Raw genomic sequence first — 25,085 nt, 5'->3', positions numbered from 1 at the left:
TTAGCTAAGTCCTGAGTGTACCGATTATTGTTTAAACAGTGTTTGTTTGTTGATAGTCAAGCAGCTTTCTGTTACAGATGAGCAGAACCAGACTGGATGAACCCAAAGTGTCCAAAAATTCTATAAGTTTTATATTTGAATATAACAGATCTGTTTTTATTGGTTATTTTAAGCTTTTTTTTTTATTGATATTGCAGCTTTTTAGAATCATGATGAAAAAATACAAGTACATGTTGTTTAAATAGAAAATCCTTAATTTTAATAGAAAAGTGTTGATAAAAGCAGTGAGACTCTCCAGTGCAGAACTTCACATAAACAAAAACAAACTAATTTATTAAAATATTAAAAACATCTCTCTGTGTGATGTGCATTTGTACTAAATAGATAAACAGAATGGAAGGTGGCAGCTGTTTTAAATATCTGCATTCACAAAATACAGACAGTTAAAACTGCTTTTGAATATTTCAAAATATCAAACATTTCTTCAAGTAGTCTTCCATCATTCAACCCTGTGGCTCTGCTGGCTCTGTTACCCGACAAGTTGCATCTTTTACTGCGTTTTCACACTGATAGTTTAGTCTGAGTCCAGGAGCAGTTCATAGAAGAATTTGGTGACATTGAAGCTTTTACAAACCAAGGTCTTGACCAAGAAACTATACCTAGGCTCACCTGAACCAAGTGGTCTAAAATCAGTTCCAGTGAAACTGTGGTACGTAAGTTTTCTTTTTTTACTTACGGTATTTAATTTGTCATGTACAACATCTTTAACTATCTTGAAAAGCGCTCTATAAATTAAATGTATGTCTAAACAGCAACAACTATTCAAGCCTTACTTGATGTCACATTATATTTGTTCCTTGGAGCAAAGTGGGAGAGAAGCGCTCATTTTTGTCTCTGCGACACAAGATCGATGCAATAAAAAATCTGCAGATGTACTTTGCCTCTGAGAGCAAATCCATTGATTATGTGACTTCATTGAAATGAGGTAATTCTGCCATGAAATCCACTGACATGGGCCTCAGGGTTTCCATTAGAAAGAAATGGCGCCGGTCCACATGTTCTGGAAAATTTCAATGTCCCGGACAAATGGGAGAAATTCCGATCGAATATTATCTGATGTCGCTGATTGGTCCGTGGTTTGGCTTTCCGGACACAAACGACAAGATGGATTTTCATGTGAGATGTGATCCCCGCCTGATCTCGTGACATCGCGACAATCCAGCTGCCCTGCAAGGTAAGATTAGGCAGGCTATGGCATTCAATCCGAGTGCACGCTTACAATTTCATTGAGTGTGAAATTTATCAGAGTGAAGCAACAAGCAACATTCATTGCACAGGCTATCCTATAGCCTATACACAAAAAAATTCAAATTAAATAAAAGGCTTTATGGAAATTTAATTTTAGCCTATTTTAATACCATTCAAGTTGTGCTTAGGGGGAATTATTTTCACTGGACATTATGACCGGAGAGATTTAAATATCTCGGACTTCAACAGATTTTCCTTTTTAAAAAATCTGTAATTACTGGATAACGGACACTCTGCTGGGCCTTAAGAAGGACAAAAACTCCAAATAATAAATCCCAGCGTTAAAACAGGCTGAAAGGCAGCGTTGTTGTTCGGCATTCATTAAAACACACGTAGAAGTCCTGTACCAGCACATCCCAGCAGCCATCACTTGACTACTACTTCTGTCTGGACAGCATCCGGTGTGTCTGCTCCGTATGTGTGTCACCAGTGCATAAAGTGTTGTCAGCAGCTAAACAAAAATGTTAAACGATAACGTACACACACAAAAGGGAGGTTTTCCACAGAGTGATTAGCCAATCAGAGGCCAAGGTTTCCATCCCCTGAGATCGAAAGTCATCAGAAAGTCACTTCCTTTCCTCTTAAAAGAGTAGAAATGGCGGTCATCGATAACTGTCACAGGTGATGCCACATTCCAGGAAGCTCCAAGGCCTTCTAATTGGTTGTTTCAGGTTCACTTCCCTTTTTAGTATTCCATCCATCCATCGCTGCAGTCTTTTTCAAGTCTTTGAACTCGCCTGTGGTTGTGAAGGCACATCCGGCAAAATAATTTAAAAGGTCACGGTCAGGTTCAGGTGTGTTCAGGAGGCGTTCACTTGAGACATTTTGTCATCCGTCACACTCAAGTAACGTCTGTCTTGAAGCCAGCTGACTTGTAATGAGTCTGATCAGCTGACTCAGTTTGGACGGATTTCATTGGACGATGACGTTCAACAGCAGTACTGTTCTACTGTTTTGGACAAATTGGGTTGCCATATTTTCATACACAGCACTCCATCCATCCGTCAGCACACATGTCTCATTAAAACTGTTACGCAGTCACAATGTGAACTCCTCTGTCCTATGGTTAGAGGTCAAAGGTCGTGGCCAGGGGTGACAGTCAGGGTTATGAAGTGCTCTCTCTTTTATCGTTTTTAGGAACATAGTCCCAGCTGTCTCTCTTGAACTCCTCCTCCTCCTTCTTCTTCTGGAACTCCCGCTTGAAGAAGCCAGCCTGAGAGACACACAGGTAGTCAGACAGGTGGACAGACAGACGACGAGTAGAGACCGTGACATACAAACAATGACAGTGGTGTTGCTACTACAACCATTATAATGTGATATACTGTGCTTTATCAGTAGATCATACTGCGGTGTACTGTCATTTAATAGTAAAATTATACTAGGAGACACTGACATCTGACTGTCATATTGTGATATAGTGCAGTTTATAAGTACCATTATCTTGCAACATAGGGCAGTTTATCTGTACAATATATAGTAATATTGTGCAATTTCAGTACCATTATATTGTAATATACTGGAGTTTATCAATAATATTATATTGTGATATTCTGCAGTTTAGCTGTACATTATATTGTACACGGCAATGCCTGTCCAAATGAGTTTATGTCCCCCAAAAATTCTCAAAATTCATTATATTTATATTATAATAAACATTGAATATGATAAACATAAATAATAAAAATGAAAAATGCATTGCTTTCCGATGCAAACCACAGCGGGCTCAGACCGAAAGGGCTCAGTGGAAGCCTCTTGAGGCTGCATTACGCACAAGCTTGCAATATACTGCAGTTTATCTGTACATTATATTGCAATATACTGCAGCTTCAATACCATTATATTGTAATATACTGGAGTTTATCAATACTATTATATTGTGATATACTGCAGTTTATCTTAACATTATATTGCAATATACTGCAGTTTCAGTATACTTCCATGTTAAAAAACAAATATTTACCTTCCACAGACACCAGATGAGAGCAGCCAGGATCAGGAGACCCAAAACTAAACTGACAACGATGATGAAGACTTTCACTGCTGTTGAGGGTTTCTGGGTAAAAAGAGCTTCCACCACCACCTGGAAATGTACCAAATATATAATATTTGATTATTGGTGACACCTACAATATACTGTAGATTGGTTCTTGGTTGTGACTGGTGTTGAGGTGTTTTACCTGTGCTGCAGGTTGTTCGGGGATGAGGATGGTGTGAGGACCTTCTTTGGGATTTGACATCATCGCTGTGCTCTCCAACCTCATGACACCATGACGACCCTGAGACGGAGACAGATACTGGGAGTTTTTAATCCATTTCTTTAAATGCATTTGAGATTATGAAACACAGTAAATTGCAGAAACACATTGTTTCTATGCAGGCTGCGTAGTTTAAGCAGCAAGTTAGCAGTGCAGCAGCTTCGATACTCTGTCAGTGTCCACACGAGGTGTGTTCAGACTGAGTGTAGGTCACATACCATTTGGCAGCAGTCAAGAGTCTAATACTTAACCACTGTAGTTACACACAAGCTGATTCAGTCTGAGTGAAAACAGTAATGTGTGTGTGTGTGTGTGTGTGTGTGCGTGTGTGTGTGTGTGTGTCTGTGTGTTACCGGAGCTTGCAGTAGTACAGCAGGGTTCAGTTTTATCTCCAGTTGGATGAAGGCATCTCTCCCCGCCTCCAGGTTACCAAGACGACACACCAACCGCTCACACAGCTCATCACCACGGCCACAAAACTGCACGCACGCATACATAGAAAAAGATTGAAGTTCATACATTGTAGGTCAGTGTGTAGTCGGGGTGGTGGAGTGATGATTGTTGACTCCAGCTCAAGCATCTCAATTTCTCAATCATAAATGACTAGCCCTGCTAATGGCTAGCGTGGCTAAAAAAATCAACAGACCTTAATCAGACTGGTCACCATGTAACACGATTCTATTCAGCAGTGAAATGTATTTTCTTTCAACTCTAACCTCACCGATAAATCCCATTTTTCCCCTAAAAATGGATCTAAATACTACACTGCCTATGAGCCTCAGCAGCTGTTGCTATGGAGAAGAAGTGAGTTGCATCTATTGTATATTTGGAACACTTGAAATCAGGAACAGAAACACTGCGTCACAGCTGCTGAATTGATCTAAAATTGGTTTAAAACCTCAATTTATTCAACAAATTCTACAAAGATCAACGTGTAACTTCACCCTGACATTAACCGTGTGGCAATAGAATTCAAAGCTCTCCGATTGGATGTTTCTTACAGCGATGCTTTCAGGGACTTGTATTTGACTTCTCTCCTAAAGTGGACGCAGTCTTGTACACTTGGAATTTTAATCAATGAAGCGGTTTGTACTAGTGATTCAACTGCCAATGAATTGCATTGCATAATGTAATTCTGAGAAAATTAATGTGTAGGGCTGTATTCATTGTGTGTGTGTGAGTGTGTGTGTGTGTGTGTGTGTATACCATTCTGCGGGTGGAGGTGGAGGAGAAGAAGAAGACGAGCTGTTTGATGAAGGAAGCTTGAGGGACGTCACAGTCCTCGACGACTGAAACAGTTGTGTCACTGATTGAACACACACCGTGAGACGTCTTCAGAGAGAGAAAATTAATATATTAATATTATATACACACTTAATTTACCATGACTATTACAAATACTATTACCACAACTACTACCGTACTTCTACTGCTACTTCTAATACTACTTCAACCACCACTTCTACCCAATCAGCAACCACCGTGGCTGAGTGTTCTGAAAGTTGTCATTTAATGTCTGGACAGATTATTAGTCTTGTTTAATTATTTTTTTATCAGATATTTCCTGATTTAAATATTAATTTTCCAGTTTTAAACTATTTTATTAAGACAAAGAAAGTTCTTGTACAGCTACTTGTTTTTAGAACATTTAACAACATCCCCTTCTTTTGTTAAAGGCACAATGAGTAGGATGAAAGTAATCAATCATCACTTATGACCCACTAAAACTGTGTGGCGGTGTCTGTATTTGTAGACACCCAGCCCTCTGCCTGTATTTCCTTATTTTGCTGTGTTTGGGACGTTTCTGGGCGTCAGACTATAAGCACACCTCGAAGAGGAAGCTACAAAAATGAAAACTCGTTCCAAAACAAGAGTGAATCTGAGGTTGGATTTCACCCACCAACAGGTGGTAAATTCAAACACAATTGAAATGTATCTTCAGAAACCTGTGGGAGACTATAAATATACTACAAATAGTTTTTACTGACAGACTGTGCTACTTCTACTTCTGTTACTACTGCTTAGGTCACTGCTGTTTCCAGCACTGGACGTACCTGCCAGTCGACCACCTGCAGCAGTCTGTGTCGGTAAGGTGTGAGGATCTTCGGTAGTGTGATGTCAACCACAGTATCTAGTGACCTGCTGGGACCAGAGTTTAACACCTGCACACACACAAAACAACAGATATACCAGAAGAGATCAGTAAAAGTGAAAGACAACTACAAAGACAAATGTAGTGGCATAAAAGGTATCATATATCCCTCTGAATTGTAGTAGAGTAGAAATATAAAGTAGTAAAAACATGGTTGCTGGTTAGCAAGCAAGCGCATTAGCTTGGTCAATAACAGGACAACAGTTTCACATGGTAAATTCAAAAGATGTAATAATGCATAATGCATAATGCAAATCATTCCTCTTTTGTGCAGCAGTTTATACTCAGAAGAGGGTTAAATAATACCTTGTATGTGTAGTTGAATCTTTCAGCGTAGCAGTCAACTGGAGTCGTGTCTTCATCACCAAACACAAATGAGGTGGGAGTCACAAAACTGAAAGACAGACAGACAGACAGACGTCAGCGGGGGCTGGTGATTATTTAGTGGGACTACAGGCGTAGAGGGCTTCTTTTACACACTAACAATGTTGTTGTTGACTCTAACTATAGAAGACTGTTACATTTATTTCTATGTAACGTATGTATTTCTTTTATCGTACATCACTGGAATTAGTGTCGTTTGTTTTATCATAAAATCTAATGATTTTTTACTTTGTTGACTTTAATTTGCTGCCTTGTGCAAAACACTTGAAAAGTGCACAGTATACAGTATTATTACTAATATAAATTTTGAAAAGTAATGTAATGTTAATGGTGAATAATGTATGCTGACTCACCCGTGGATGTTGACGTTGACTCCATATTTGAGAGGAAGGAGGAGACTCATGGAGTTGTCATGGAGATACTCCGACCTCTCATAGTTATCGCTGAAGAGAAAACAGATTTAATACATTGAATACATTTTGATATGTTTTTATTTTACTGTGGATGCTTTTATACTTTTACTGCAGTTGCAATTATTACTTATGTAAAGGTTTTAAGGAGTTTCTTCACCTCTGGAGACGAGAGGAGGGGGTGTGTTCTTACCTGCCGGTCTTCATGTGAATAGTGACGTCACCAGGTGTGCTGTTCTGGTTGACGTCCAATAGGAAGCTGATATTCAGCTGCAAGAAACAGGAAATGCGTCAGTGATTTCAAATGGACAGCTGCAGGATGATCAATCAGATTTTTTTTATATTTTTACATTTCCCTCTTTTACTGTGGACTTCATCTTTGTTTTTAAAGTTAAACTGTGTTCATCTTAAACTATAACCTTTTACATGTTGAAAGAAATTCCAGCTTAAAACTGCCGCTCTGTCTTTCTCTGGAGGAAACGCAGATATTGCAACAGCTTCTTTCACAACATTTACTCTGAAAAACAACTGAGATGAAGGAAATACAGCAAATATCTGCTGACGAGACAAAAGCTGGAGAACAAAAAGTACAGACAAACTGGTCTGTCCACCACTTTGGTCCAGACTGAAATATCTCAACAGATATTGAGGAGACTGGCACAAAATTATTTTACAAATATTCATGGTCCCCAGACAATGAATCCTAATGATTTTGATGAACCCCTGACCTCCTTTCGCACCACCATGAGGTTCACATTTGTGCTTTGGAGTGAAATGTGTCAACATCTACTGAATGGATAGCCATGAAATTTGGTTCAGATATTCATGTCCTCCTCAGGATGAACTATAATCTTTTTGGTGATCCTCTGATCTCTCATCTCATTTTGTGCTTATTAGCTAATTTTAGCATTCTACCACACTAAACTAAGATAGCGACACGAAGATGACGATGTGATTAACATTACATGCTACAGCATGCTGACTTTAGCATTTAGTTCAAAGCACCACCATGCCTAAGCACAGCCTCACAGAGCGGCTAGCATGACTTTAGACTCTTAGAAAATCCCCAATAATAATGTATGATTGGCTGAGGCTTACCTGGGCGTGGGCTGAGAGGAGGAGGCTGGTGACGCTGCAGTCAACACCTGCCATTGTCTTGTTGACTTCCTGTGTGACATCACAACTGACCACGTTGTCCTGCTGCACACACACAGACAGTTTGTGCACTTTAGTTACAGCATAATCCTTTAGATTTGAGATCAAGAGATTGTTTGGCTGCACTGTAAACAGATACACCAGCTGCTCTTCTGTATGTATGTATGTATGTATGTATGTATGTATGTTTGTAATTCTGGCAAAGCAGGTCCATCATAACTTTAAATCATCAACCAATTATTTCCTCAAGCTGCCCAATCAGCGTGCCGTAAACTCACGTTCTGCAGTACTTTAATGTAGTGGATGTTGTTGGGGAAACGCAGCGTCAGTCGCGGCAGGAAGGCGTCGTCTCCTGAGTTTAGCAGCGATGTTTTCAACATGATGGTCTGTCCAGAGCCGAGAGCGAAGTACTGCTGCTGACTGATGACAAACAACAACAACAAGATAAACAACAACAGTGATGTTCCAGTCAGACCAACATCTAAGTACAGCTGCTGGGTAATGACAACAACAACGAACACTAGGGCTAGGTAACAGAAATCATTAGAACACTTGCCCCTATAGAAACATTTCCCCGATTAGAAAAAGATATACTGTTAGTTAAAAGTTACATTGCTTGATGATGTAGCAACAACCACATCACTGAAACGAAGGCTAAGATCGCTAACAACACTGCCAGGAGCATTTTTAACAAAAATATTGACTTTAAGGAATAGGTTAACATTTTGAAATACGCATATTTGCAATATACTGTATATGACAAGAGTCCGATGATAAGATCGGTACCACTCTCATATCTGTAAGTTAAATATGAAGCTGCAGTCAGGAAACGCTTAGCCTGGCTCTGTCTGTAGTTTAAAAAAAGAAATACCAGAATCACGTTTGTTAATCTGTACACAGATCAGTGTTTACTGTATGCTAAACTAGACTAACCACATCCTGACACAAGCTCCATACTCGTCATGAGATTGATATCGATCTAATCATGTAATTCTCAACAAGAAAAACAAATGAGCATAATTCACAAAGAAATGGCACAGGAACTTAACAAATTTATAAACAACACCAGCAGCCAGAACCAAAATCAAATCACTGCGGCTGCTAAATGAATCCACCAGCAGCTAATTAACATCATGTGTTAGCCACAGTCAGGGGAATAACATCCTGACTGATTGTATAAGTTCTAACTGGACAAATAAAATATAATACTGCTGTCATTTTAGTCTGTTCATCTCTCTGTCTTGTGTGTGTGTGTGTGTGTGTGTGTGTGTGTGCTCTTACTGTGGCAAAACTAGTTGAGCTGACAGCTGCATGTTGGTCGAACAGTTCACCAGCGAACAGGAACGGGCAAACCAAGTCTGAGAGAGAAAAAGAGGCAGTGAGTTTATATAATATAATAATTTATATTAATGAATGGAGCAGTCATCATTTTCCACATTAAGGACATTACAAACAACTCCCGCGACCTCTGACCCCAGCCTTACAGATGACGGATAATATCCTGATGAATAATTCCAGCTGTAAATTCCTACATGTTAACCCGTCCTGCTCTGTTTTTATGAGTCAGTGGGACATGGTGTGGACACAGGATGAGCTGACTGATGTTGGTTAATGTGCTGCAGCTGTAAACACATCTGGATTAGCAGGAAGTAATTTTCAGTGTGCGTGTGTGTGGTGGAGCTGACATCAGATTAGCTGTTTCCTGCCCTTTAACACAGATCAGTTTGGTGATGGACAGACAGATCTGACACTGAAGTCTCCCCAACAGGAAACTGGTGGGTTAGCTATCATTATTCTTTGCAGCGCACACAGTAGTAGTAGCAGTAGTACATATAAGTAAACATCTTATAATGGTAGGGACAACCTTGCTGTTTATTCTGGCATCAAGTTGGCTAAAATGTTGGTGACACTCTTACGGAAACAAATACACATGTAAACCAGTGGTTTCTCCTCTGGGTCTGAAAAGTGAAGCTAATGCTTAAGTGCCTTAAACTTGCATTCTTTCTGGTGTTAGCTGGTTTTAGGTGAGTCAGTACCTGGTTGGTGATAGTGTTCTGGTGTCCTGCGCTCTGTTGCAGAATGGGTTTTAATGGAGGGAAGGTTTTGGAAGAGGCTCTGTGGGTGGTTGTTTCTCTGTGACTGTAAGAAACCTCAAACTTGACTGGAGTAAAAATGTCCCTCACATCTTTCTGTCGGAGGAAGAAACAGGAACAGAGGAGGAATAAACATTATGAGCGTCACCACAGCTAATCCAATCTATTATTAGCGTGTTATTACGCCCTTATTAAACATATTCACTGTACAGTTTTTTTTACATGTGTATGTGTGTGTGTGTTACCCTTTGGTAAGCCACGTGTGTTGTACAAGTGATCTGCCCATGTCGTGCTCTCACACGCCCCTTTGTGCTATTGGATGACCCGTTGCCATGGAAAAAGAACCGATGAGGGAAGGATGGTTTATGGAGGAGGTCAGAGGTCAAATTATATTGAAGATCTGAAGAGAGAGGAACAATCTTAAATATCAGCAGGTAGGTCATACACTCTTATGTACAATATAATTGAACATTTGCTAAACCCCTCCCCCAAATAGTGACTGGCCAATCATAGCTCAACAACCGTAAGTAGGCAGAGCAGGCCTTTCTCCATATGTTGAAGAGGTGTACATTTTGCTGTAATAAGAGGACTATTCTGCATTTTAAGTGTTTGGAGTACAGCTGTCAATCAATTAAAATATTTCATAGCAATTAGTCGCATGATTGTCCATAGTTAATTGCGTTGCATTAATGCTTAAAGAAATTAGTGCCGTTAAAACAAATTTGCATTAACGCGTTATCGCATAAAATTTGACAGCCCTGGTTTGGAGGGTTGTGTCTGTAGACCCAGAGTCTTATATACTGCACAGTTGTGTTTACAGTACCTATAGCTCCTCTGAACTTTCTGGAGTTGACACTGAAGCAGACGGTAACATTGAAGCAGACAGTTGGATTCTTGTGTTCCCGGCAGAGCGCCACCCCCTGGTCAATCTGCTCAGGCAGAGTCAGAAACGCCTTCACCTGAATCACCGGACGGGTCCTACAGCACACAGGACACATTCAGAGAAATTATTACAGCATGCTGACTGGACTGAAATACGGTCACACAACTCCCTGTCGGCAATTTACATATGTGGATTGAAAACAGTTGATGGATTTTATTATTTACAATCAGGAATCTGCTTCTACAAAATCAGATTATTCAAAGGAAAGATTTCTGTCCACAATATGTTGGGAAACTATTGGTTATTGTATTGTGGGATGTCCTGCTTCCTCTGTGGTATAATTTTCTTCCAAATCAGCTAAAATAAGGAAGCTTCCTTCCTGTACACCTGTATGACAGGAGACAGAACGACAACTGGAACATTTCTAGGTCTTGTTTGAATAGAAAGCTTCAGTGTTGTTTTACCTGAGAACCACAGCAGAGTCTGAGAGGAACGCACCGACTGCCACATCTGCAGGGACAGAGACGGTTTAGCCTGGTTTAAATTTACAATATGGCAGATGTTGTGACACAGGAAACGATTGTGGTGACAGTTGAGGTTACCCTGGTAGCCGTTATCATCAATGTCAATGCCAGAGCTCAGCGACTGGCCGAACATCCTGAGGTCACGACCCAGGGTGGATCCAGAAATCCTCTGAAAACACACACACGAACCATGTTGAATACCACAGAACAGAACAGAACAAGTTTATTCAAACTACATCTTGGGACTCAAAGTTAATCCTTGAATGAAAATCAAGTTAGAGGATAGTCTTATATGTTGCCTGAAAAAGCATGGTATTGTCCTCACTGCTTGCCATGTAAAATCTTCAGTGTAACATTAACACTATCTTTAATGACATCAAACATGGCACTTGGTTCGGTAGAAACGGCAGGTTAACGCGTCTCGTATGAACAACGATGGTTTGGGATTGATCAGTCTTAAAGGTAGTTTTTGTCTTGTGTTTGCTCAACAACATTTCGGTCCCTAAACTTCTAGATCTATGCTACTTTGCTCTGAAAGTATTACTGATATTTCTTCATTCTATATATTTAATCAAATGATTCTATTTATTCACTTTTCCCTCTCTTTTGAGTACACAAACTCCTATAGGTGACTGATTATTGTTATTCGAGTTATCTAATAATTTTCTAATTCCCCAACACAAGATACCACTAAGCAAAGTTTCCCCATACAACTGATAGGAATGAAACTACTACCCAAGTTCTAATAAACTACAATTGTCTAGTAAGTATGTTTGAGTATCTTGAAAAGTGCTCAAATCTTAACATGTATTATTAATATTATTATTATTTGTACCTGGGATGGAGTTGATGAGATGCCCTCTTCCCTGCCGTTGTAAATGTAAACGGCTCCTTTCAGATCGTCTTCCTGTGGGGCACCAATCGCCACATCTACACACACACAGACAGAAGTTTATATTACTGTATTGTGAGGACTCTTACTGTCTCCATTCACTAATCCATTGGCATAAGCGAAACCGAAACCAAGCGAAACTTTAAACCCACAAATTGATTTCCTTCCTTCCAGGCAGCCATTGCTTAATTTTGCTTTATCTACAACACTTCTTGCTGCAGATTGTTAATCGATAAGTGGGTAATTGATGCTCTGGGTGACCAGGTCCAAATCTTTTAAGGGGGGGTGAAAAGTGTGTGTTGGGATGGGCCTGCAGGAAAATGTTCAGCAGGATGAAAGTATCCAGGAACATAAACATGAGAAAACACCAGCATGGTCCTTTAATATTTAACCAGAGTCCTTTGAAGATGCGAGGGTCTGAAAGTCAAACAGCTTTTCTTTTTTTTTCTCTTTACAAAGCGAGAGCTACTGGAGCACACACACACTTTTATCTAACTGTGGCAGATTAGAAGGTAGGCTCAGTTACAGAGCAGCAACAGTTTGTCATTACGGTTTAAATGAACTTAATAACACACTCCACCCCTCACAGTCACACTCACACACACCCCTCACACTCACACACACGCACACCCCTCACACTCAGACACACGCAGATGGTCAGGGGTCATGTGCTTGAGTGAGGGTGTTGTGTTAAAGTCAGGGATGTTTCTTAGTTATCAGGAAGTGGCAGTTACTGTTGGTGGTGGTGGGCTGTGCCCCCTTAGTAAGAAACCTAAACTATACAACAGTATGTGTTTTTGGTTGTTCAGTGCCGTAGCAGCCATTGAAGTATTGTAGTAGTAGTATTAGTAGTATTATAGGGAATTTGTGAGGCAACAGATCTGGGCAGAAAGCCAAATAGCAGCTCTTAAACCTCCTTAATTACCACTGTTGAGGTGCCCTAGAGCAAAGAAGTGAACCCCCAGCTGCTCCAGTGGAAATGCTTAGTCAACAACTAAAGATAATACATACTGTAGTACTACTGCTACTGCTCAAGCAGCCGCAGTACTAGTAGTACAACCTTTTAAAATAATGCCAGTAGTAGTATCAGAAATAGTAGAAAGTCGATTTGGAGTACTATTACCAATATTTAAGTTTGCAGTGGTATTAGCAGGTGTTATAGTCACAGTAGTATTATAAGGAACTACTATAAATGGCTGTAATATTAGTGGTAACAACAGAAAGAGTAGTATTTGCAGTAGTAGCAGATAGTAGTTATTGGCAGTATCAAAAGAAATACAAGTATTTCTAGTATTAGCAGTTATTAGAAGACGGATTAGTAGTATGTATAGTAGTAGTAGTACTTATTAGTAGAATAGTATTGCAGTACTATTAGCAGTAGTAATATCAAGTTACAGAATTTGAAGTGGTATTAGCAGCAGTAATAGTGACAGTGGTATTAGTAGTGTCAAAAGGAATAGTAGTATTTTGCAGTGGTAATAGTAGTTATTTGTAGTGTCAGAGGAAGAAGTTGTAGAGGACTGCAGTACTATTAGCAGTAGCAAAGGTTATAGTTTTGCAATGATATTAGCAGCAGTAATAGTAGAAGCTATTACTAGTATTTTCAATCCAAGCATTTATTGGTAATATCAGAAGAAGTTGTAGTATTTTATAGTAACAGTAGTGGCAGTATTTATAAATAGTTTCTGACGTAGTAGAAGCAATATTGCAGTACTATTTGCAGTGGCATAACCAGCAGCAATAGTAGAAGTAGTATTAGTTATATCAGAAGCAGCAGTATTATTTACCGTAGTGGCTGTAGTTATTAGTAGTATTTGCAGTACAATAAATATTTTTGCAATATCAGAAGGAATAGTAGTATTTTGCAGTAGTACTAGTAGTAGCAGTATTTATTAGTACTGCAACACTGCTTCTAGTACTTCTGATACTACTATTAGCAATAGTATTAGTTATGGTGTTTGCAGTGGTATTAACAGTAGTAAGAATAGCAGTAGTAATAGTAGTATCAGAAGCAGTATTAGTAGTATTTGCAGTAATACAGTAGTTGTAAGTAGTATCTGCAGTAGCAGAAGTAGTTGCTGTAGTAGTAGAAGTAGTTATTAATCGTATCAGACATAGTAGAAGATGTATTGCAGTACTATTACTAGTGGCAATAGTTATAGTATTTGCAATGGTACTAGCAGCAGTAGTATTAGTGTGGTGTATACTTGAAATGGCTTCACAAAAAAATAAAAGCAAATAGGTCAAACTGTGTAGGTGTGATCATTACCGGGGTAACCGTCGTCATCCAGGTCTCCCAGGTCGGCGATGGTCTCTCCAAACCGGGCAGCGTAGGCGTCGCTGCCACTCAGCTGGAACTCTGCCTCCAACAGCTTCGCCTGAGACAGAGTCAGTTTGTGAGGAAACAGACGACACAAACTGTGTCTCAACAGGTCTTTCTCACACAAATATTAAATTAATATGTAGTATGGAACAGAAGAATCTGATCCCAATGTCGGCCACGTTGGCTCCGCAGACAGATCCCAGATCAATATTTACTGTTTTTTGCTGTTTTAAAATAGTGTGTGTGTGTGTGTTCGAGTATGTGTGCTTACCTGCCCCTGGTTGATGTACACATGGACTCTTCCCTCCTCCCTAGTGATGCCCGTTGCCATGGGAGCGCCGACCAACAGATCCGACAAACCATCAGCGTTCAGATCCACCGCACACACGCTGGAGCCGAAGTAAGATCCCAGCTACACAACAAACACACACAAGCCAAGTGCTATTAAGTATACCATTGTTTTGAATGGAGGATGCTAATGCGAAGTGGCTTCTTACCTCTTTTCCAGCCACTTCAGAGACGATTCGCAGCATGTTGTTGTCTACCGCGAAGATGAAGACCTGCACAGCACAAAGACACACACTAAGGTCCACCATCATAACTACATAACACAATATTAACAATCAATAACAACTTTTATCACAAGTCGTCACAACACCATCAAGAGGAAGTAAGAACGACACAGTTAGTTATCAGACAAACAGACAGGTAGACGGCTACACAGGTAGGTCTTACCTTGCCCTTCTGGTTGTATTGCGGAGCTCCACCCACCACCTCCACAGTACCAGGACTCAAAAAGTGACCGGCTCCAACAGCGTAACCTGAACAGCAGCAGGACACAGTGTCACATGTTCAGACTTTTGCAGTGATGGAAACTAACCAAGTGTTCCCTTTACAAACGTGAGAACGGTAATAACTGAAGGAGACCCAAATGAATGAATCATCTGCATTTTGTTTAAAGAGATTTTATTATTTTATAAGTACATCAGACTGACAACTGAGATTTGAAAGGTAGAAATGACACTCTTGGTTGAATGATACCAGTGTGACTAAAAAGGTTTTTGGTTAAGGTTAGGTTTCGACATCTGGTGGTTATGGTTGAGCAAAATGTATTCGAGAAAGTCGCACAACCACAGCTTTCACATGTGTTCAAACCAAACTTCAGCTGTTACTTCCTCTTAATTTGTGTTGATCAGCGAGTTGCACTGCTGAACACACACACACACAAGAAGAAAAGAAAGCACACACTCAAAATAATATTTGCAGTCGGTGTTGTTGTTACTGCATTCTGACAAAGTGAGAACAGTGAAGATGTTTTTCAGAGAAAAGAAACATCTTTATCTGAAGAACATCACAGCTTTCTTTTGAGTTTCCTGTTTATCACACTTAGCCCAGACACTGAGAGGTGATGGGGTCATACACTCACACAGTCCATGTGTTGAAATGCATTTACACAACATAGTTATTTTGTTTTTGTCTTTCTGCAGTTAACTAATTTCTTTCATATAATGTAATCCTTTTAAACAGAAGTGATTCACAATAAAAGCCTCCCAGTGGTTCGCCAGTGAAGGCTTTTAATGTGAAGCAGCAACGGACTCGTAAGGTCGTGTTCGGACCGACATCAGCACTCTATGAAGAAAAGAAGCCTCTTCACCCGTTTCTATTACGCCCCTTTTTACATAGACTTGATGGCTACAGCATGTGAGCAAATCTTTTTTTTGTCAAGTTTCATCAATCTGTGCTTGTTCACAGTTGGACTTTATATAAAGTAGACAGCAGAATTTTTAACCTATCCTTCACCTAATTATTTGACGATTACATTTATTCATGGATTTACAAGAGAGAACCGGTGGCATGTGTCTCTTGGGCTCTGGATGGTCATTAAATCAAAATAAGTTTTAAAATCCATCAGTGATGCGGCATGTGAGAGGACAGAAAACACTCTTCTTTCTTGATATCAGTAAACCTTTCTAGTCAGCGCTGTTTTCCAGCAGTAATATTCCAGGGGACAAATATCGCGTGAGCACGATCAAGTGAAGGGAAAAAATCTGATTACTAAATAACTGTCTAATGGAACTAGGTTTTATGCTGCTGAATCCTATCACCCTCAGTCTACAAAGGCAGCAGAGTGAAAGCAGAGTGAAAGCAGCGCATCATCAGCGTAGAAGCAGCCTGAGTCCTCCGTCAGTACACAGGAAACATTCAGCTACAGTACTGCTGTGGGCTCAGTGGCGTTTTGGCTGCACTCAGAGCCCAGTACACAATCATTGTAGTTACATGCATGAGTCTGAAGAAAATGGACATAAAGACTGAAAAGCCTGTGTAGACAGCTGTATTGAATGATACTGAAGCATATCTGTTCAGTCAAAATCATGTGAGACAGAGTTGATCTGTGCATCAGCCACTGCAACGAATTCAAAGGTTTCACCATTTGGGATTTTTTGGGTTGTAAGTTTCTCAAATAAATTCATGCAACAGCCAATCAAAACGGTGAAATGGTATGTGGCTATAGTACTGTAGTAGTAGTAGTACCAGCAATGGCTACAGTAAGTATAAGGACAGAGTTGTACAGTAGCAGGTGTATCAGTTACCCAGGTAGCTTCCAAAGCTGACGGCTCCAGTGTCGTCGTCCAGGTACACTGACATCCCTCCACTGGACGTGTTAAAGACCAGAACTGAACCCGTCCAATAAGACGTCCCTGGAGCGCCCATGATGATCAGATCCTGAGAGAAACACATAGGTATGATATAATGTGACCTAAATCTCTGTTATAGCTCTATCATAGATGACATATCTCCAAATCTATAATCTATAAAGCAATCTCTGTCTGTATGTGGGTATGTGGGAATGTCCCTCGTTCATCTGATCGACTTCACACTCGACGGGTGGATTGCTGGGGACCCAATGGAGTGCTTTGTCTAATTTGATGCAATTTGGACACGTTCAATATTAATAAACTACTTTTTTTCTCCGTGAGTCAGTCTGTATTTCCCCGGTGTCAGACTTGATACTAACTTATAACACTACCGTTAGCACCAGCAAAATACCTCCGCCTAATTAAATCCATGCTCTACTTTATAACCATCGTGGTTATGTCAAAGCAAGCAACTAATGCGCCTATTGGAAATGACCTCCGCTAAGCGTATTTCACCGGGGTTTCTGACCGTGAGTAACTGCGACCTGGAGATGATGCTGGATAGTTTAATGAATAATAATGCTTCATATTTTAATTGTCATATCTTGTGAGTCAACACTGAATCTGGAAAGCAACCAGTAACATTTCTCTGTCAGGTAAATGTCGTACGACAATGTTTTCCTCTGAAGTAGAAGTACACAGTAAGTAGTATGCAGTTGAGTTGCATATTTTTTAAGTGCTTTGGGGGCCTTTGTAAGTTATTTTGGGGTACAATGAGTTAGAATAGTAAGATAATTGAATATTTTTCATATATAAACACCATAATAAATCTATAGCTGTTTGGGGCCCTCTTAGTTGGGGCCCCAGGCAGTTGCCTACTTAGTGCTAACGGTAAAATATGCCCCTTGTGATTTTTTCCTGTGAACCAGAGTGTATTTCACTGGTATTTCTGACCGTGAGTAGCCGCGACTTGGGTGTGTGATGCAACTTTGTCATGGCAGGTGTATTGCTCAGGACCCAAAGAAGCTCAGTGTCCAGTGTAAAGTTGTTTGAATGAGCGGTTCTCAAGAAAGCTGCAAGGTAGCAGCACCACAGGCCAAGCGTTCGGCCCATTCTGAACAGGCACGTTTTGAACAGGCACTGCACTAATTCTACAAAATCATAATTTCTGTAACATTTGTTGCTTTAAAATGGAAGTTGCGATTTTTCGTCTTTGTCACAGGAAACTGAGTCTTTGTTCTCTTTTCTCAAAAAAAGTCAAATACTACATTTCCACAGAATGAAGAGGAACAAGAAAAGAGCAGATGGTTTACAAAGTCTGCTGGTGCAAACATTGAAGACAAAGAGGATTTTAAAGACGCTTACTGACCTCTGTCAGGAAGTTGGAAATACCGGCTTGACACGACCCATAATCCTCACCGAACTTCCTCTGGTGGTCTGCAAGAGACAAACAGACATGTCAAGAGGTGAAGGTGAACAAATAAATGAAAAGATAAAACCCAAAATGTTTTCGTTCTGCAGCTGAACAGCTGCTGCTTTCACACAAGTGAGGTCCAGACATAATACCAAATTAAAAAATGCAAGAATGTCCTCACTTTCCAAAAATGTATTCATCTTCATTTAGTATTTGGATAGTGAAACAATGTTTGTGGCAATAACTGTATTTTTATAATACCAATGTACCATAAAGTGTGCGTGTGTGTACCTCTGTAGCAGGGGATGATGGGTTGGGCGTGTCTCAGGTCGTTGCCGTAGCGATAACAGACTCCGTTAGGTAGCTTGTGGTTCTGACCGTCTTTCTTTGAGTAGAAGACGTTCTTCCAGCGGTGACCACACGCCTGCACACACACAAACACACACAGCATGCAAATATCATGTGACATGGTCTCATTACTGACAATAACACAATCACAAGTTAGCAGCAGAGTGTTGTTATTCTCATGACCCATGTCACTGTGACAGAGGCTCTGTGTGTGTGTTTGTTTGTGCGTGCGTGTCCAACATTATCAGCCCTGTCGTGTGTTCATTTTAAACCTGAAGTGATCCCGTTAATCTTTCACTCACTGTCTAATAGAGACGATCACAGCTGCTGCTGTAAATAGTTTTGCTCAATCACTAAATTTAAAGAAATGGAGATCTTAAACATCGCTGGCTTCATCCATCTGTTGAAGTAATGCGTTTGAGATTTCCATTCATAGCTTTGTGTTATGTAAATGTACCATAATATAATGGCTTTATTCACACATGACAGGACCGTCATGGATAGAGCTACATATTTGCTGTGTCACTGCAGCGATGAGTTGTAAAGTATAAATATAAAGGAAGAAGTGTTCTCGGTTCTCTCACAGGCTTCCTCACTGACGGATTTACAAGCTTACTCTGCTGTTTTCTCTTTCTCTTAATCAAAGTAGAACTGAAATTAAAATTCATTCTCATTTTTTGTGTAAGGAAATATAAACTATACTGATACTGTAACTATTGTGCATAATTTTTTCCATTTTTCTTAAGAGAATAAAAACATTTTTGGACACGTTCGTGGAAACGGCGTCAAAGTCTCGAGCCTCTGAGTGTTTCACTGACATTTTAGGACCGATGTTGCTAGGAGGCACGTTGTCAACTTTCATGGTTTTCACTGACTGTATAGCCTATCGACGTTAAGCGTTTATGTACGGTTTTAAGATGTCCGTCCCTTTATGAAATTCAAGTTTGTACTCCACTCGGAAAGTGTAAACTAACAAGCTAGGCTAACCAGCATCCACCTCGGATTCAAGTCACGATGGAATAATGTAACGGGTGCTACAACTAGCACTCTAAATGTCCATTGGCATTGAAGTGATATTACAAACTCTTATAGTGCCTGCCCACACAGGTATTGTACCAATCAAGTTACAATACTTTCAATAAACAACATAAGAGGCCTTTTTGGATCTGACACAGCGATGTGACACAAAACAGATGCTCTTGACTCACAAGTAGGCACAAAAAAGCGTAACGAATTCCCCAGAAAAGTCAAAGCACACTACTTCTTTATGTTACAAAAGTTAAAAAGCCTTTATGTCAATTAAAAATATTATATACATCCCTCAAGGCGGGAAAATTGAGGCAAGTGAGTTTGCAAACAGAAGTACAAAATACAAATCTAAAAGTACAAATATTACTGCTTTTTAACTTTGGTACCTGTGTGTGCGGTCTACATGCGTTTATCTCATTAGCCACTCTAATAAAGGCTTTTTAACTTTTGTACCTTGACGAAGCAGTGTGCTTTGACATTTTGGGGAATTCATTCCCCTTTTTTGTGGACAGAAAAATAAATTACAGTACCAATATAGTCGGCTGGAACCAAATATTCACGGCCCCTGAAGAGCACTAATGTAAGGGATGTCATCACATCAGATAAATAACTACAATTTAAATTTCTCTTTTTTGTAATTACAATTTTGATCAAATAAATATGTACACAAGTCAAAACAAACACCAATGACATCCTGATTTCTTCTTTGTCACCCTGATGTGCTGATACATTTCAGTGGAGGTGCATGTGAGTGAGTGAGTGTGTGAGTGAGAGATAGAGAAAAGTGTTTGTGTTACCAGGATGTGTCCTCCGTTGTCTCCAGGTTGTCTGGACAGACTGACCCCCAGCCACTGGTGATCACTCTCTGCATCACACGTCTTCCCACAGCCCAGCACGTCTGCGCGCACACACACACACACACACACACACACACGCAAATTAATTCAACAGTTTCACACATGCAGCCTTCACAGCTAATTCAGTGGTGTTTCACTATTAAAGGCCACAGCTGACTAGCTGGTAGTGTTAACATGGTCGACATCTGAGCCAAGTGATTGTGTTTAGTCATGTTCCAACCGACAACAGCACTGTGGCAAAAAAAACAAAAACAATGGGGTTCTTAGTGTGGATGCGTTACTTCGTACTGTATGATCCAGGAAGTCCAGTCTGACTATTATATCTTCATTTGCTTTGTAGGATAGGTAATGCTTTAGATAATGCTCTTCATCGTTTGCTCTATTGTGCGAGGAACAGGTTAGTATTTCAAATGCCGGAGACTTAACAACACACACACGGACAGGAACACACCAGCATGCATGTGGTGGCAGCGGCGGGACTCAGCCGTGATGTTGCAGCGGAAAACAGCTCCTGGAGATCGAACCGACGGACTGGAGGATGAGTTTGCGACTGGGGCTCCAACCACCAACCTGAGAGAGAGACAGACAGAGAGACAGGATCTGTCTTTGTGTCTGTTCAGTGTCTGAATGGCATCTGTGTGTGAAGCATCAAAGAGCTTCTCTCATTGACAAGAACTGGCTAATTAGCATGCACACGCAAACACACACAGACACAGTCCTACTGTGAAGATGGCAGCTTATAGAGCATCATTAACATAATTAGATGAATCCAAATTTACTGATCTCTGGCAGATCAACAAAGGGTCAATAGTAAATCAATAGAGGGTCAATATCAGATCAACTAAAGGTCAATAGTAGGTCAATAGAGGGTCAATAGCAGGTCAATAGAGTATCAACAAGCAGATCAACGGAGGATCAATAGAAAACCAATAGCAGATTAACAAAAGTTCAATAAAAGATCAAAATAGACTGACTAGTACATTAATAGAGGATCAATAGTAGATCACTAGTAGATCAATACAATATTAATAAACGATCAACAAAGGATCAATAGTAGATCACTAGCAGATCAATACAATATTAATAGATGATCAACAAAGGATCAATAGTAGATCAAAATAGGTTCAAGAGTAGATCAATACCAGCGGTGGTCTCCATGGCGATGCAGCAGGACGGAGTATCCAAACATGGAGGAGGGAGGGCCGCTGAACTCCAGACTGTGCTCCTGATCCAGACTGTACCCTGCGGCAGGATGGACAAGGACCAGGATCTGAACCAGGACCAGGACCAGGCTGTAGCACATGCTGCCCGCTGAGGGACACATAATGGAGGACAGACTGCAAGGACACCAGAGAGACACAAATCAATAATCAATACACGTGAGATCAGAACAAACTTCTGATTTCTCTGTCCACCTATCAGCACCTCTAAAGCTCATTGATTAAAGGATAACTTCAGTATTTTTCAACCTGGTCCCCATTTTAGTATTGATAGAAAACGCTGCATACGGCAGCCGCTGAACAGGCTGCAATGTAATCGCTCGGGGCAACTCCTCACCGTCAATGTATGTCCACTAGAAGTGCTTGTTTTAGCCACTGGCAGGCTCAGATTGTTATCATTAAGTGTCTGACAACATTATGGAAAGGACCCTACAGAGAAATACAACATTTTTCTTGAACTTTCGCTCGATCCAGTCTGTTTGTTATTGTGTCATGTGACTTGTTGCCGGTGGAAACGTGAGAGATGGAGAGAGGGAGTGCCGTCAAGAGTTTGTGGACTACAGAAAGCGCAGCTTAGTGTTATCTAAAAGATTGTCAGTGTCATGGCTGAATATTTACATGATTTTGATTAGATAGTTAGATACAATAACAAAGAGACCTGATCAAGGAAAAGGTAAGGTTTAGTTCTCTGTATAGGGTCCTTTCCATAAAGCTGTTGTCAGACACTTATAATAACAATCTGAGCCTGTCAGTGGCCAAAACAAGCACTTTTAGTGAACGTAACGCTACATCAACGGTACATCGCAGCCCTACAGCATAATCTCAATACTGGACCAATTCCAAAATTGTACACCCCATTAGTCACATAGACACAAAAACATGGGATAACAGGGTCCAGGTTGAAAAATACCGACGTTACCCATGAGCAGGTTATATCGCGTCTGTAAAAAAAACAGCGTGTAAAAACGACAACTCTGACAGAATCAGTTGGAGGAACACATTTTACAGAGGTACCCCCAAACTTCTTGGTCCGGCCCTGTCAACTGAAGCCTGAACAATATTTATAATGAATAAAAGTTTGATATCAGGAATTGGAATTGAGCATTTTTTACACCGTGGTTAGTCTTATTATTTTCACTTTATTTACAGATTCATTTTGATAATCAATGAATGGTTGTGTCTTTAAAATGTCTTAAAGGTCTCATATTGTAAAAAGTGAGATTTTCATGTCTTTTATATTATAAAGCAGGTATAAGTGATATATAAATACTGCGAAAGTATCAAAAAACTCAATATACGGAGAAATTCACACAGCCCGTATTCAAAAACTGTGCATTTGAAACAAGCCGTTAGGATTTCTGTCTATTTGTGATGTCACAAATCTACAATATTTAGACCAATTCACAGTTTTAAACATAAACATAATAAATGTGTCCCAGTTTATTTCCCGTTGAAGTGTATGTGAATGACATCGGCTGACAGGATGTAAACATGGACCCAAACTGTTTCCTAGCAACGCAATTCCGTTGAAATGCGCTAAAACGGAGCGTTTCAGACAGAGCGTGAATACAGGTATATTCAGACAGACCGTATGAGAAAAACAATGTGTTTTTGAACACTGCAGCATGTAAACATGTTCTAGTAGAAACACAAAATTCAAACATTAACCTAAAAATGAGCATAATATGTCCCCTTTAAAAAAAAAACACTAAATGTCTATAGCTATATATTTCTTTTTCAGTCTGACCTACAGTCCATAAATAAAACATTCAGTTAAATTCGTTTTAGAGGCAGGAAATGTTTGTTTCTATTACTGAAAACTTTTCTTCATCATCTCTATCAGTCACTCATTTTCTGTCACAACCACTAATCTATTAACTCTCTCTTAGCTCTAACTAATGAGGAGTTTACTGTACCCGTTATCCCGAGTCAGACAACAGATATCCCGGGTCAGACTGCGGGTCCAGATGTTGAATCAGTGGGCTACCGGGCAGGCAGATGTTAGAGCCGCCGTGTGTTCCACAAAGTCTCCGTTAAGTCCTTCTTGTTCCCGGTTCAACCTCCTGTTGCTCCTTGGTCCCGTTAACCAGTCTCGTGCGTAAAACCCGGCTGGAGGAAACAGCGCACGAGGCTCCGGGATGATGTGTGACAGACAGTGAAACCGTGAACCGGAGTGAAAGAAACTGAAGAGAAGAAGGATCACACAAAGTTCATCTGAGTTTCAGTTGAAGTCAATGAAACTGCAGAACTGAACTGAGCGCGCGGAGACCCTCCCTCCCTTTGCGCGCGTGCATGCATGCATGTGCGTGTGTAACGGTGTTTCCTCCCCACCCCCGCAATGTCCGCCTAAACCACGCACGCGAGGGTATGCACGCGGCTGTATGGATGGATGTGTGTGTGTGTGCTCGGGGTGTTTCCTCTTCACTTCTCACCAGTGTGAATGGAGTCAGCGTGGCTCTAATCTGATCTCAGTATCTGAACGCCGAATAGACTCCTCAAATATACAACTTTACAAACAACAAATAAACAAACAAACATCATAAACATCTGTACAGGCTCTGTTTGTCAGAGCCTGTACAGATGTTACAGATGTGACAATGGACCACAGTGGTGGAATGTAGAGAAGTATAGGCCTACATTTGCTTAAACTTTAATAGGCTTACAATTTTGAGGTAGCCAATTCAGGGTTGGAAATTTCCTTTTTTTGTCTACCTGTTGCTGTTGCTGGTGAATTCCAAAATTATACCAACCACTCAATAGATTACAGTTGTTTTTTTGTTTTTTTTGGCAGGTGAGTGAAGAAAATCTAGCAGCCACTTGCATATTTTACCAGCATTTGGCTGATGGTGAATGGTGCTAATTTCAAACCCTGAGCCTATTTGTACTTTTGTAGTCCAGTTATAGTTTCCATTTTTTGCTATGTCTAGGGCAGGGGTCAGCAACCTTTAATATCAAAAGAGCCATTTTAGGTAAAAAACAACAACAAAAAAATCTGTCTTGAGCTGCAAAACATTTGAGCGTTGTGATGAAGGTAACACAGTTTATAGTCTAAGTATATAGTATATAAGTCTAATGCAGTGAGGGCCAAAGAGCAAATGTACTACAGAGTATTAGGGCCACATTGAGGGAAAAAACATCTGAGATTTCCAGAATAAAGTCATAATATTAGGAGAAAAAAAGTCGCAATATAATGAGAATA

General features: G+C 40.2%; 1 protein-coding gene across 2 annotated transcripts; it reads right to left on the bottom strand.

Annotated features, from left to right (window-relative positions):
• Nucleotides 1-139: 139 nt before the first annotated feature.
• itga4 (integrin alpha 4) lies at nt 140-24,168 on the bottom strand. 2 transcript variants are annotated; one of them, XM_037789972.1, is made up of 29 exons: nt 23,803-24,168; nt 21,809-22,003; nt 21,118-21,236; nt 20,607-20,707; nt 18,724-18,856; nt 18,388-18,455; nt 16,974-17,106; nt 15,118-15,203; nt 14,880-14,942; nt 14,654-14,794; nt 14,329-14,437; nt 12,003-12,097; nt 11,246-11,336; nt 11,108-11,153; nt 10,584-10,738; nt 10,006-10,160; nt 9,704-9,856; nt 8,949-9,025; nt 7,946-8,087; nt 7,611-7,709; nt 6,706-6,782; nt 6,456-6,545; nt 6,025-6,112; nt 5,621-5,728; nt 4,773-4,898; nt 3,920-4,045; nt 3,489-3,587; nt 3,272-3,391; nt 140-2,521 (listed from the first exon to the last, which is right to left on the bottom strand). In XM_037789972.1, exons 2-29 carry the CDS (start codon nt 21,988-21,990, stop codon nt 2,414-2,416), a joined length of 3,090 nt encoding a protein of 1,029 aa, XP_037645900.1. In that variant the 5' UTR covers nt 21,991-22,003; nt 23,803-24,168; the 3' UTR covers nt 140-2,413. The 2 variants fall into 2 exon arrangements, with proteins under 2 accessions (XP_037645900.1, XP_037645899.1); XM_037789971.1 differs by having other exon boundaries at nt 7,611-7,712; nt 23,803-24,167.
• Nucleotides 24,169-25,085: the final 917 nt, after the last annotated feature.

Source organism: Sebastes umbrosus, chromosome 13 (assembly GCF_015220745.1).
Source record: "Sebastes umbrosus isolate fSebUmb1 chromosome 13, fSebUmb1.pri, whole genome shotgun sequence".
NCBI lineage: Eukaryota > Metazoa > Chordata > Actinopteri > Perciformes > Sebastidae > Sebastes > Sebastes umbrosus.
This window is presented reverse-complemented; position numbering and strand designations above follow the sequence as displayed.